We start from the raw sequence: 13,443 nt of genomic DNA, 5'->3' as shown, positions 1-13,443 counted from the left end.
GTGCAGCCATCAAAATGCACATACAACACCCCCTGATTTAAAATGCTGTTTTGAGTGCTTCGGGTAATGGCTAAAGTTTTGTCTAGGTTAATTGACTCCTTTCAGATTTCTTCCTAAGTTCCATGTGCTGTGTCATCACATACTTATCAAAGCAGGTTTGGGTTTTTTTCCTTCCCTGAAGGAAGAAACAGCATTCCGTTAAATCCTTTTGGATATTTTCTGTATGTGATTAATAAGCTGTTCCACTCATTGGACATGATTTCTCCCTGAACTACAATAAGGAGCTGTTCACAAAGGAGCAAAAAGTGCAGCTTCTATTTAAAAAAATCATAATCAGTTTAATGTTTTTATTGCAAGTTGTTTCCCTTTTCAGCCTCCCCTCTGCTCCATCTAGTTTCAGGTGCTTCTGTTGGGGGTCCTCTGGGGTTGTCTGCCATTACGCAGTGATAAAGAGGGGGGTGAATGGTTCCCCAGCACCAGGTCAGTTTAATTTGTTTCCATCAGTACTTGTCAGCTCAGTGTTACAAGGCCCCAGGGAAACGTCCTTGTACATAGGAGGGCACTTTAAAGGCATTTGCCCTCTCCTGAATGGAGAAGACCCACCAGGCAGCAGATCTATGGATACTCTAGAAAATACCTCCAAAGGTACAATGAAATGATAATGGGGAAGCATCACATTTTTTGTTCACTCCAGAAGCTGCTGCCTGTGTCGAGCAGGCTTTTCCAATGCCTTGATGCTGTTAGCTAGAGCAGGCCTTTCAGAGCACCCATTACAAGGAAAAGGAAAAGACAGTGGTCACTCGCACTGTGGCTAGATGTAGAGTTGTCACCCCTACTCTTATGTTTAGAGGTACCAAATCTTTTCCATACCAGCTCATTTCTATTTTACCTCTCAGATCAAACCAGGGAGCCAGATTCTCCACTGAAGTAAAATGAGCCGTTTTGATTTACACCAGCTGAGGATTCAGCCCAATGATCCTTTTAGGGCATCAACACCTCCCTGCCCTTTCCCCTAGAGTAGCTGAAACAATTTGAAACTATCTGTTGTTTGGTAAAGGGAATTTCTATAAATTGTTTTAAATCGTTATGATGACTGTTTTAATCTCTCCTGGGGTTGCTCCTGAATGCACTTCAGGGACATCAAGATCCAGCTGAATGAGTAAATGGGCACAGAGCCACCCACTTGCATGCATAAATCGGCATTTGTGCAGGCACTTGCAAGTATCTGTTTTGCATGTGCAGATGAAGATTATGTCAGTCATGTCTGCATTACTGCCTCCTACTATCGGAAGCTTATTTTAAAGACCCTTTAAAAACGTGTCCCTAAAGGTGCAGAAGCACATGCAGAGTCTGTAGTCAGTCCTAAAGATATTCTGGGCATCATGTAAAGAGGAAAAATCACCTACGCTTTTCCACAGACGATACTAACCATGACTCTGTTGCATGTACAGCCTTAATAGCCCCATGGGCTTTGCATCTCTCTGCAGCAAACTCCAGGGCTGATTAAGGATGTTTGTTCTAAAGGGAGACCAATGCAGAGCTCCATGGGTGAAAGGATGGTGTCTGTGATAAAAGGTTGGGAGGGAGGGAGAATGAAGGAATCATGGGAGAGGGATTTTCAGGGCTCCACCAGGGACTTTGAGACCCCACGGTCAGCAAAAACAAACAGGGAGCAAACCCTTGTTTGATAGAGTCCTAAACTTGTTTGATAGAAAAGTCAGCTCATTTTGCATTTTGAGCGGCTTATTTGAGCTGATTTTTTGAGCGGCTAAACTTGTTTGATAGAGAAGTCCTAAACAAACAGAAAGCATCATGGAATGATGTTTTTATGCCAGCTCTAGGAAGAAGGGACTATGAATTGAAAGTATAAGCTTAAAAAAAATTACTGAGGCAGAGCTGGTTGAGAAAATAAGTGGTGTAGAGGCCTGGAACAAAACCGCCTGCAGTTCAGGGGTGGAGGGAAATGAAAAACACTGAACCATTTAAAAGAAAACTAGCTGTTTTTCTTGCTAGAGGGGCGGTTATTGATGCATGCAAGGCTAGGAAAGCAGAAGAACCAGACCTTTGCAGAGGATTTCACAGGACAGTGACAGCTTTTAATGTTAAAAAGTAAAACAAAAACTAAGAGCCTGATCCAGATAATTTTACATGACGGAGCCTTACTCAGGCAAATAGTTCAAGTGAAGTCACTGGGACTGCTCCTCTGAGTAAGGATTGCAGGACTAGGACCTCTGTGTCAGGAAGATGCACAGCACCCCTGCTACTTGGAACAACGTTTAGAATTGAAAAGGAGGAGGATATATTTAGTGGGACTATCTATTTTTGCATGGTTCAGGTAGAATCATAATGTGTTTTTGTGACAGTGACCATCTGGACCAACACACAGGGGATTGAACCAAGGACTTCATACCTAAACACTGATGTCTCTCCAGCTTGAACTAAAAACATAAGAATGGCCATACTGGGTCAGACCAGTAGCCCATCTAGTCCAGTATCCTGTCTCCCACCAGGGGCCAGTGCCAGATGCTTCAAAGGGAATGAGCAGAACAGGGCAATTATCAAGTGATCCATCCCCTGTTGTCCAGTCCCAATCCATCCTGACCAGTGGGTGACACTTCTTTTCATCCTTGACCCCACATCTGTTTCTTCTTTCTTATTCCCCTCCCTGCACCCGCCGTCTTCCTTCAGCCCTCCCCCTCTTTCCTCCCAACCAGAAATTAGGAAAAGTTATTCAGTCCCACCCTCCTACTGGTTTGGGGTTGAATAAAATAAGACCCAGATCCTGGGTGTGGTTTAGCAAAACTAAAACCTAACTAACCAGGTTATGCAGAATGAAACCATTCCCGTTTCAGCCCTTCTCTAGAGAACTGAGCCGAACCTGGAACAAGTGATTTGACTGTCTCCAAACTTCAGGGCTTTGGAGAAAATGAGACCTGGACCCTGAACTTTGGCTTGCACAATTCGGAACGTCTCTGTTCCCCTACCAACTAATTACTACGAATAGCTATCATGTTAATACCAAATGTCTTGCCTTAGGGACTCCTCCCTTCTCATTAACTCTTCCTCCCTCTTACTGAATGACTTGCCTGCCCAGTATGACGGGGACACACTGAAACTACACAATTAACCTGGGAATTGTGTAACAGGGGGTCTAGTGTAAAATCATGGAACAGCTCCGTTTTACTCAGTGGAACAAAACAGCATTTTTCATGAGAACATGGCAGGTTTTAATGATACATCTTGCAAGATGTCACACAGGGACAAGGAAATCGCTAGGAATCTAAGGGGGAAACAAAAAAAATCCCTCAGGCCTCATCCATGCTTTAGTACATGGGGCCGTAAGGTTTTCCAAGGGCGTGGAAGCTAGCATAGTTGTGCATGCCACTTGTTGTGCTGTATTTGTCATTACTCGTTTGAATCTGCCTCTCCCATTCAGGTATCCCCCCAGCAAGTGGCACTGGCACGCTGCAGATCTATCTAATTGACATCAATGATAATGCTCCTGAGCTTCTGCCAAAGGAGGCACAGATCTGTGAAAAGCCAAACCTGAATGTCATCAACATAACAGCCGCAGATGCTGACATCGATCCAAATGTTGGGCCCTTTGTCTTCGAGCTGCCAAGTGTGCCATCTGCAGTCAGGAAGAACTGGACCATAACAAGGCTAAATGGTAAATGGGGCAGGCAATCCGGAGGACATTTGGAAATCCAGTGCACTAATGAGGACCGTGTACAGTTTCAAACTTCCCTGCTTCTTCATCTGATTTTTTTAAACACATTATGCCCAACATTATAGACAAGATAGCTAATCAGAAATGATTTGTATCAGACCTGTAGCATAATTCTAAGAGCTTTGGCACTTGGCTTTTTTAATGCAGTTCATAATTATGAACAGTTATCAGGACTGAACTGGGTATAAATCATCCATGATGGCCAAGGGGAAAAAAGCTATTATCAGTCTTCCTTATGCTCCAGTGTAATTGTCATGAGCCACAATCACGATCAATGTTCATTTCTCTGACCATAATTGCTTAAAGGCAGCCTTTTAATTTACCATGGAACCAGGCGGGCTAGGTAAGTGTGAAGATTTCCAGTATGTGAAGGATTTTTAAATTGCGGTGTGCAACCTCAGTTGGCTCTAATTGGCCCACTTGCTGGCAGTTTCCATGTAGAAGGAAAGGAATGGACGTGTCATGGAGACCGAACTGTCCTCTTGTCTTAAAAGCTGATCCCTCAGGCCAGGTTTGAGACACTCTGCCAGGGTGGCATAAGACAGCTGCTTGCCCTGTCCTTGTTCAGTGGCTGAAAAGAGGGATTCAGGCTTGGCCTACACTTAAAAGTTAGGGCAACATCGTTGGTCAGGGGTGTGAAAAAACACACTCCCAAGTGCCATAGCTCTGCTGGCCTAACCCCCAGCGTAGACACAGCTGTGTCAACAGAAGAATGCTTCCGTCGATGCAACTGCTGTTGCTCGGGGATGTGGTGTTTTACAATGACAGAAAGACCCCTTCCATGTGTGTAGATTGCATCTCCACTAAGGGGTTATGCCGGCATAGCTATGGTACCGTACCTAGGCTGGTGTAGTCTCCATAGTGTAGACATAAACTCAGTCTCCTAAACTGCCAATCCAGCACCTCTTGCAGTCATTACATGTGTAGCAATAGAAGGGAAAGGCAGGAAGAAATAAGATGGTAGGATGTCTGGGATAAGGCTGTGCAAAAATATTGGGGCAGGAGAGTATATGAGCAGAGCCCCAGCATAGTGGCCCTGTTACAGCCCAGAATTGGGGAGGGGCAAAGGCATTTTATCACTGATTTCCCAAATCTCTCCAGCCAGTTTTCAACATTATCATCCGTGCTTCACTAGTTCCTTGCCATCAGTTTTTAAATTCAAGCCACTGACCACTGGTTTACTAACGACATCAAGCAGGGTTAATAGTACAGGGAACTGGCATTACTTTGAAATGAAGCATGCGTGACGCCTCTTGTTCATCCTGTTCGTCGTGGCAGGCTGCCCCTTCAACAAGACTTCAGGGAACCAGTCTGAAGCTCAAGTGGTTCGGATGTGGAATAGGGTATTGTAGCCTGGTTAGCCTCTTTCACTGAGCTAATCTGATAGTGACGTTTCCAGTGGATCAGTATTGTTTTTAGCACCCCTGTCAGAGCTGCAGTCACCTGTCTGTTTCTGTTGCCCCCAGGTGACTATGCCCAGCTCAGTTTGCGAATAATGTATCTGGAAGCTGGCATGTATGATGTCCCGATTGTCGTGACGGATTCAGGGAACCCTCCCTTGTACAACACTTCCATCATTAAAGTGAAGGTGTGTCCATGCGATGAGAATGGAGACTGCACTACCATCGGGGCTGTCGCTGCAGCTGGCCTGGGAACAGGTGCCATCATAGCGATCTTGATATGCATCATTATTTTACTAAGTAAGTGTTGCACCAGATAACACATGTGCAGAGAGCTTAAGTCAGAATCATTCTGAGTGAAATGGAAGGTTTATGAGCAGATCCCTCCGGTAGATCACAGAGCAACCAAATTCCATTCTTTCCTAGAGATTTGACTAATTAACTGCACTTTAACAATTCAGCTGTGGCCAAGAAAATGGGTTGTAAAGCCAGGACTGTCATTTGAGGTGACATAGTCTCCTTTTAAGTTAACAGCTGCGTCATCAAACAATATGAGAAGCAACAGGTTGGAAGCAAACTCTTGTGCAAAATATTTACAGTGAATCGTGGTCCACGTGATGCTGAACTTCAGATGCCTTTATTATTTATTTATGTATTATAAAGAATTGGTGTACCTATTTCAGGTGTTGGATTTCAAAAGAATGACAGATATTCCCATCACTTGTAAAAATTCAAGTCTGAGGAACACTCAGGAAAGAGAGTTGAAACATACACTGGGTTCTTTAAGACAAAGACATAAATATACACCCCCTCAAGCTGGCTGAACCAAGCGAAATAAAAATGGTCCAGCTCACATTTTTAAGACGCGAGTGTACAAGTAGAGCCAGTCTTTACATCACTCCTTTGTACATACCTTTTTTTTAGGAGGGAAACAACTTAATCATTTCATAACAGAATTAAGCTTGATATATCTGGCAAAAGATTGAACTACTTGGCCCAGAATTTTACAGGTATTTAGGTGTTGTGCCATTCAGTATTGCAACACCTAACTAATTTAGGAGGCTAAATCTCATTTTCAAAAGCTTAAATCCCACTGTCTTTCAGTGAGAGGCTCCTAAGTGCCTAAGTCACTTTTGAAAATGAGACTTAGGCACCTAACTCAGGCTGAGTGAAGCAACACCTAAATGCCTCCAAAAATCTTGATTTTTATCTACTATCATTTACTCCTCATGCAAGCTAACCACCTTCATTCATTTGCAGAGTTACAGGTTTTGTGGCTGGGTCTAGGAATGGTAAAAATGGAGTTCTGTCGTTGTGTTCTATTCTAATTCAGGGTCTCGTACAGCCCTTATCACTCTAGTATCTGAACACCGTTGTCATATTGTCAGCAAGAAACATTTGCTATTCACAAGCCTGCTGAAAGAGTTGAGAGAGGCTGTATCACAGTGGTTTAAGGGGAAGATGCCCTGTTTCTAGCAGTGCCATCATTCCTGGGCTTTCATGAGCACTAACATTAACTAAATGTATACACATTTAAAAATAAAAATATCATTATAACTTCAAGCAGGAGTTGGCACAGTAGGGACAGATAAAAAGAAGCACTGAAATGTACAATGAGGTAAATATTCATCAGGAAACACAGGATGAAACTGTGGGACTCCCATTAAAGTTAATGGGAGTTCTGGTGCTAAATCACACTTAATATTTACCCCCAATGTGTTTAAATGGAGAGCAGACAGAGCAACTTATGCCATGAATGTTGCCTAATATATATATGCTACGGTACATTAGGAGAGTAGGATTCCATTGGCCATACACTCAACCCTCTAGGGCTTGAGTTTCAATGATGGGAGCATACAGTTGTATATATAATTTATACATGCAAATGCAAAGGTGGAGCATTAAAGCAGGGTATTTGCATCTGCACATACCCAGCTATGCACCTAACGGTCCACGTGTGCATGGAAAACAGTCTCATGAAAATGCGGTATTTGTAGAATAAAATGTGATGCAGATTTGTCACACTCATCTCTGAAAATCTGTCCCTTATTATTTACACAGGGTACAAAGGTTTATCTGGTCCCTACATCTAAATTATGAATGCTTTTTTATGGCCACCTCTTCCAACATAAACATAAGCTGCAAGTACTGGGAGCTACCCCTGCATTTGCACATAGCGACAGGCAGTGGTGTGTCCATGCACAGTGCCACTGTGTGCAGCATGGTTGTCCTTTGTAATAAGCAGGTGTGCTTTTTGTAGGTGCGTGATGTGTGTGTGTATGCAGGCCCGATTTAAGCCCCATCAGCTGAAATGTTGGCCTTTAATGTTGATTTCATAAAAAAGACTGAGGGCATAGTAAAACTTTTAACCAGAAGTAACAGACGCAATAGACCACAGGACTTTCCTTTTGCTGCCTCCCGTATAAATCAAACTAGAAAGTGTGATTTAAACACTTGAAAATTCTATTGACTAAAATTAACTTCAGCTGACAGACACTTGATTTAAGATATTCCTTTTTCATTGTCAGATACATTAGCCCATTTTAAATTATGGTTTTTATTACAAAAGCTTATTTTTACATTCATTGTCATTCTAATTGACTTTTTTAATGTTCAAGAGCTGCAAAGGCCTCTATCAGTGATGAAAAATGTAATTTGCGATGAGAAGAGCTTTTCAGTTACATTGTCCTACTGTCTCACCTCTTTATTTTGAAAGATATATTTTATGCTGTGACCTCTGAACGATGGTGTGGAAAAAGGCACATGTGGGTTTTTTGCTCCGTAATTCCATTCTGGAATCAGGCAGGTCATGCTTTATAAGTCAGACCAAGGAATAGGATACACTAGCTGCAGGAGCGGATTTACCATGAAACAAACCGTGCGGTGGCATGGGGCACCCAACGACAGGGGGGCCCCCAAAATGCAGGCCAGATATCTGACAACCTGCCTCTGAGTCCTGGCCAGCGGCGCAGCAGAGCTCAGGGAGGCTGCCTGCATGCCACGACCGGTGGCCCCACACCGCTCCTGGAAGCAGCTAGAGCTCAGGCAGTGCATGGAGACCCGCTGCTCCCCTCCCCGCGAGGGGCACACAGAGACGTGCCAGCAGCAGGGCTAAGGTGGCTCCCTGCTCACTCTGCCTCCCTCCATCCATGCCATGTCACGCCCAGAAGCAGCCAGCATGTCCCTGCGGCCCTTGGGGGGGTGTCTCCACACGCTGCCCTCTTCCTGAGCGCCAACTCTGCAGCTCCTATTGGCTGCAGGGGGCGGCGCCTGCGGGCAACAGCATGTGGAGACTGCCCTGGCCCACCCCGCCTAGGAGCCACTGCCAGAGGAGTGTGTGTGCCTGTCGCTTTGGGAGTCAGGCCGCCCGAGGTAAGCGCCACCCCCTGCCCCCCTCCCATACCCCAAACCCCCTGCCCCAGCCCAGATCCTGCACCCAAACTTCCTCCCAGAGCTCGCACCCCTCACCTCCCACGCCCCAACCCCCTGCTCCAGCCCAGAGCCTGCACCCAGCACCCAAACTCCCTCCCGGAGCCTGCCCTCCACACCTCCTCCTGCATCCCAACCCCCTGCCCCAGTCAAGGTACCTCACTTTATTTTCATTTACTTCCCACTACTTATAATATAGGAGGAGGATGAATTAAAAAAAGAATGAAAAACAGGGTCGGGGGGGAAATAAGAGAGAATGTTCTTTTTCTTGGGTGGGTCCCGAGTGGGGGGCAGGGCTGACAGAGAATCTGCGCACAGGACACGACTAACCCTAAATCTGCCACTGACTAGCTGAATAGGATACACTAGCTGTGGTTGCAAGCAGTAGAAAGTTTCTTTCTTTTACCTTGGTGCAATGTTTTTTTCCCTTCATACCTGACGTATTAGCTGCCAGGATAACACACTTGAGGAAAGAACTATGCAGTAAAAAATTGTGAAGGGTGAAGACAATAGATTTCAAGAAAAACTACATGCAGAGTTAAAATGGATCTAACAGCAGTAATACGGCTTCCCATTCTGTCAGGTGAATAAAAGGACGGAGAGAGAGAACGCACAACATCTGCTATTGACACTTTGAAGGTCTTTTTTTCAAGGTAGCTGTAAAGGCATTAATGGCACCGTTTTTCCAAAACACGATGGAAAAGTAGCATTAAAAAAAAAGACCCTGCTAACCATTATAATATTGTCTTTGTGTGCCAGGCAGGAAGCTTGTTGTGAGAGACTTGAAAAAAAAGGACAAGTAAAGGACTTCAGTCATCTGCTAAATAGTCAAGAGGTTTTACATGAGAGATAAGAGTTACATTTTTTTCCAATTTTTATTTTACTCCAGAACAGATCTGGGATACGCTGTAAAGAAACACAGAACTACCTGAAAGTAGTTCTGTTAACTAGCAGACAGGGATGGCAGGCAGTTGGCACACAATGGCAGTAATTAGTTGTCCAGTCCTCTTCTCTTCACTTCAGTGAATTCTTGTTGGGTATAAATACTGTAGCGCTCAGAAGAAAAGAAAGAGGAAGAACTCAGAGCTTCCTAACCACTTTGGATGAAAGGACGTCGGATAGCTCGCCTTGATTGCAAGTCCCTTGGAGTCCACACAGCCCAAGTGTGTCTCATTTTCCCTCTTGTGCTCAGTGAAGTGATGCTGAGGCACCATGAGGAGACCAGGAGAAAAAATGTTTTAAAAACCACAGCGAGACTGAGCAAAATATGAAATGTTCATTCCCATTGCTCAGCTAAATACCCGGGGAGAGCTAGAGCCTCCAAATAGAATGTGAAAACCCTGCATTCTCCCTGCAGATGTCTCTTCACTTGAGAAAAAGCTGTGTTCTTAAGGCGAGTTAGCTATTATGTAGGAACTAACATGAGGTAAAATTTTAGTGATGACAAGGTGATCTGTGGTTTTAATATGAGTTAGCAGGGTGAGGCAAAGACTATAGCAGGGGCGGGCAAACTTTTTGGCCTGCCGCATCCGGTTTCCAAAATTGTATGGAGGGCCGGTTAGGGGAGGCTGTGCCTCCCCAGTCAGGCGTGGCCCAGCCCTGCCCCCTATCTGACACCCTCCACACTTCTTGCCCCTGATGCCCACCCCCTGGGACTACTGCCCCATCCAACCCCCTGTTCCCTGACAGCCCCCAGACCCCCCACTGCCCCATGCAACCCCCCCCCCCGTTCCTGACTGCCCCCCCAGGGGCCCTGCCCTTTTCGCTGTCCCCTGACTGCCCCCAGAACCCCTTCCCCTGACTGCCCCCCACCGCCCCATCCAACCCCATCTCTCCTTCCTGACTGCCCCAGCTGGGACCCCTGCCCCCATTCAACCCCCATTCCCTGCTCTCTGACTGCCCCGACCCCTACCCACACCCCTGCCCTCTGACCACCATCCCAAACTCCCCTGCCCTCTATCCAACTCCCCCACTCCCTGCCCCCTTAACTCGCAGCCGGGAGCACCGGTGGCTGGCAGCACTACAGCCGCGTCGCCCAGCGCACCAGGACAGGCAGCCAGGCCGCCCGGCTGGATCCAGCCATGCCACCACGCAGCACAGAGCACCGGGTCAGGCCAGGCTCTGCAGCTGCACCGCCCCAGGAGCTCACAGCCCCACCGCACAGAGCACTGCACTGGTGGCGGGGCGAGCTGAGGCTGCATGGGAGGGGGAACAGCAGGGAGGGGCCAGGGGCCAGCCTCCAGGGGCAGGAGCTCAGGGGCCAGGCAGGAGGGTCCCGCGGGCCGTAGTTTGCCCACATCTGGACAATAGGGACCCTAGGGTGTATCTGAGTCTGCTAACTCGTGTTAAAACTACAAGCTGCCTTATCGTCACTAGAATTGTACCACATAGTAGTTAGCACGTTAGCTAGCACCAGTTAAGAACACATTTTCTCCTAGTGAAGATAATGTGACAGAGCCGTAATCTGATTGTTCTTTTCTCAGCTGTATATCAATTATTTGAGTAAAAACTAGAATAACGGTGAAGTTTTTTTAAAGCTAACAACAAGAGAGGTTGCATTACCTAGTGTTAGTGGAGACCTGTGAGAGTCCTTAGTGCTGCTAACGTGTCTCACTCTGTTAGCCTTTTTGGAAAGTACAGCCCCTGGGAGATGGGGCTTATGGCATCGTGTTTGTGTAACGCTGTTTAAGTGGCAAACATCTTCCTGTGATTTAAGAATGATTTACCTACCTATGTCACTGTAGCATCTGAACCAGGGAGATTAACTACAGCCTGGCGTATTAAAAACTGATGCCTCAAGAACTTAGTTCTGTGTTACCAGAATTGGTCTTGCACTTTCTTGTGCTGCAAAACCCAGCACCACTCCCTGAAAGGATTTGCAAGATCCTTAGATCCGTTCTCCAAGCAGGCACCAGAAAGCATATCTGAATGCTTTAGTTAATGTGATTTTGGAAATATAGAAAGCCCCTCCCACCCACCCCCCAAAAAAAGAATGAGAATGAGTCCAAATTGAATTATATGGACTAATGTTATCCACCCCATTACATCCCTTCTGAGTAAATTGCAGATCATGAAGGGGGACAAAAGATCACAGCAGTGTTGTCTTATAAACTCAAAGGGCATTATTGTTCTGCCACTGAAAATCACCCACCCATGGGAAAGTGCTCGGCATTAAACTGTGGCTTGGTTGCTTCTTAACATCTTGATGCCTCTTCCCCGTTCCTTCTTCCTCCAGCTCTTGCAGTCACTTGTGTTTTAGAATAAACACTTGGAGAAAGCTACTGTTCTCCCATTTTCTGTTCATTTCCTTTTGGATTGTGCATGTGGCTCCTTTCAACCTTGGCCTCCATCAACATGCTGAAAGGAATATGGGTAGCAAGGAGCTTTCGGAGGACTCTACGCCCCACACACTCCATTGATCTATCCCTTTTATATTCTGAACATGCAATAACAGGTTAGAATTGCATGAAGCTTACTAGTAGAATGTAAGTCTTCTTCCCCAATCATATTGGGATTTGTAATCCATGTTAAAAGTTACAGTATTTGCAATTTATTCTAGGCTTGTTTGGTTAAAATGTACACCTTGAAACATGCAGAGGATTCTATCATTGGAGGTATTCACAACAAGAGCTGGGTGACATTTGGTGTGTGGATTTTGGTGGCTTCCTGAAGCGGTTCCATTTTGTATAAAATACTTCAGTGGTCATAGTGCCAGAGAAAGAGAATAGGAATGACACTATCACACAGCGGTGAGGGCACTTATGGTGTGGGGAGACCAGGGGGTCCAGTCCCTGCTCCTCTGGATATTTAATTACTTATACAAAGTGGAACAGCTTCAACAGGACAGCATGGAAGATGTCCGTCCTATAGCCTGTTTGGGGCACTCACCTGGGAATGGAGTTCCAGCCCTTGTTCTAGAGTGGGCATCTGAAGCTGACTGTCCCACATCTCAGGAGAAAGCCCTAGCCACTGGGCTATTGAGTATTGAATCTAGCCCTTCAATTGCTTTGGTTTTATTTAAAATACCTGAAATGAAAAGTTTCATTCAACCAGGAATATAATTTTTCTGATATTTTTGACTGACAAATTATGCTGAAAAGTTTGAGTTTCAGTTCCACCCATAATGATTTTTTTTTCATTGAGTTTTTTGGAATGGCCAGCAAACCAAAAAGTCGCTTGTTCCCCCAGCTCTATTTACAACAGCATTAACCGCTAACACTGCTAAATAAATGTTGCCTTAGCAAAATGGAACTAATCACACAGAGATGGTACATACCTCTGCTGCTTCTGGGTGTATAAATCAGGATGTGGCTCTTCATTGGCAGCCACATCCCATCTGTTATGGAAGCGGGGCAGGGGAAAGGTTAGGGTGTTTTAACATGCTACCTTCAACCGACACAGCTCGTCCGTGTACGATGTGAAATCTCACTACTCTGGCTCCTGTCATTCATTGTTGCAGCCATGGTCTTGCTGTTTGTGGTGTGGATGAAACGCAGGGAAAAGGAGAGGCATACGAAGCAACTTCTGATCGACCCCGAAGATGATGTGCGGGACAACATTCTGAAATACGATGAAGAGGGAGGTGGAGAGGAAGACCAGGTGAGGAGAGCTGAACACTCGGCCTGGGATCGCCCAGAGTCATTTCTCTGCATCTTACAAACCTCAAAATCTTCATTCTGCTCCCAAGTGTGATATTTTAGATAAGAAGTGGCTGCCAGGCTCATCCTGGCCAGGGAGTAGCCACGAGATATATATTAGCTGTTACAGAGGTGTATTAGAAGTTACAGTTTATATTGGGGGGGGGTCATTGATTTATATGCACAGCTTCAAGTTCTTTCCTCATTTATGCCTGTGCAACTCTGTTGGCTTCAGCGGTGTTGCATG

General features: G+C 45.6%; 1 protein-coding gene across 4 annotated transcripts in view; it reads left to right on the top strand.

Annotated features, from left to right (window-relative positions):
- The window catches only part of CDH4 (cadherin 4), a 627,456-nt gene that overhangs the window by 604,397 nt on the left and 9,616 nt on the right, over window positions 1–13,443 (top strand). For all 4 annotated transcript variants that reach the window (XM_044986659.1, XM_044986658.1, XM_044986660.1 and 1 more), the window contains 3 exons: window positions 3,437–3,670; window positions 5,197–5,430; window positions 13,019–13,158. In XM_044986659.1, coding sequence (XP_044842594.1) covers window positions 3,437–3,670; window positions 5,197–5,430; window positions 13,019–13,158 — 608 coding nt within the window. The remainder of the gene's footprint in view (window positions 1–3,436; window positions 3,671–5,196; window positions 5,431–13,018; window positions 13,159–13,443) is intronic.

Source organism: Mauremys mutica, chromosome 13 (genome assembly GCF_020497125.1).
Source record: "Mauremys mutica isolate MM-2020 ecotype Southern chromosome 13, ASM2049712v1, whole genome shotgun sequence".
NCBI lineage: Eukaryota > Metazoa > Chordata > Testudines > Geoemydidae > Mauremys > Mauremys mutica.
Note: the sequence above shows the minus strand (reverse complement) of the source record. Positions and strands in the feature narration are given on the sequence as shown.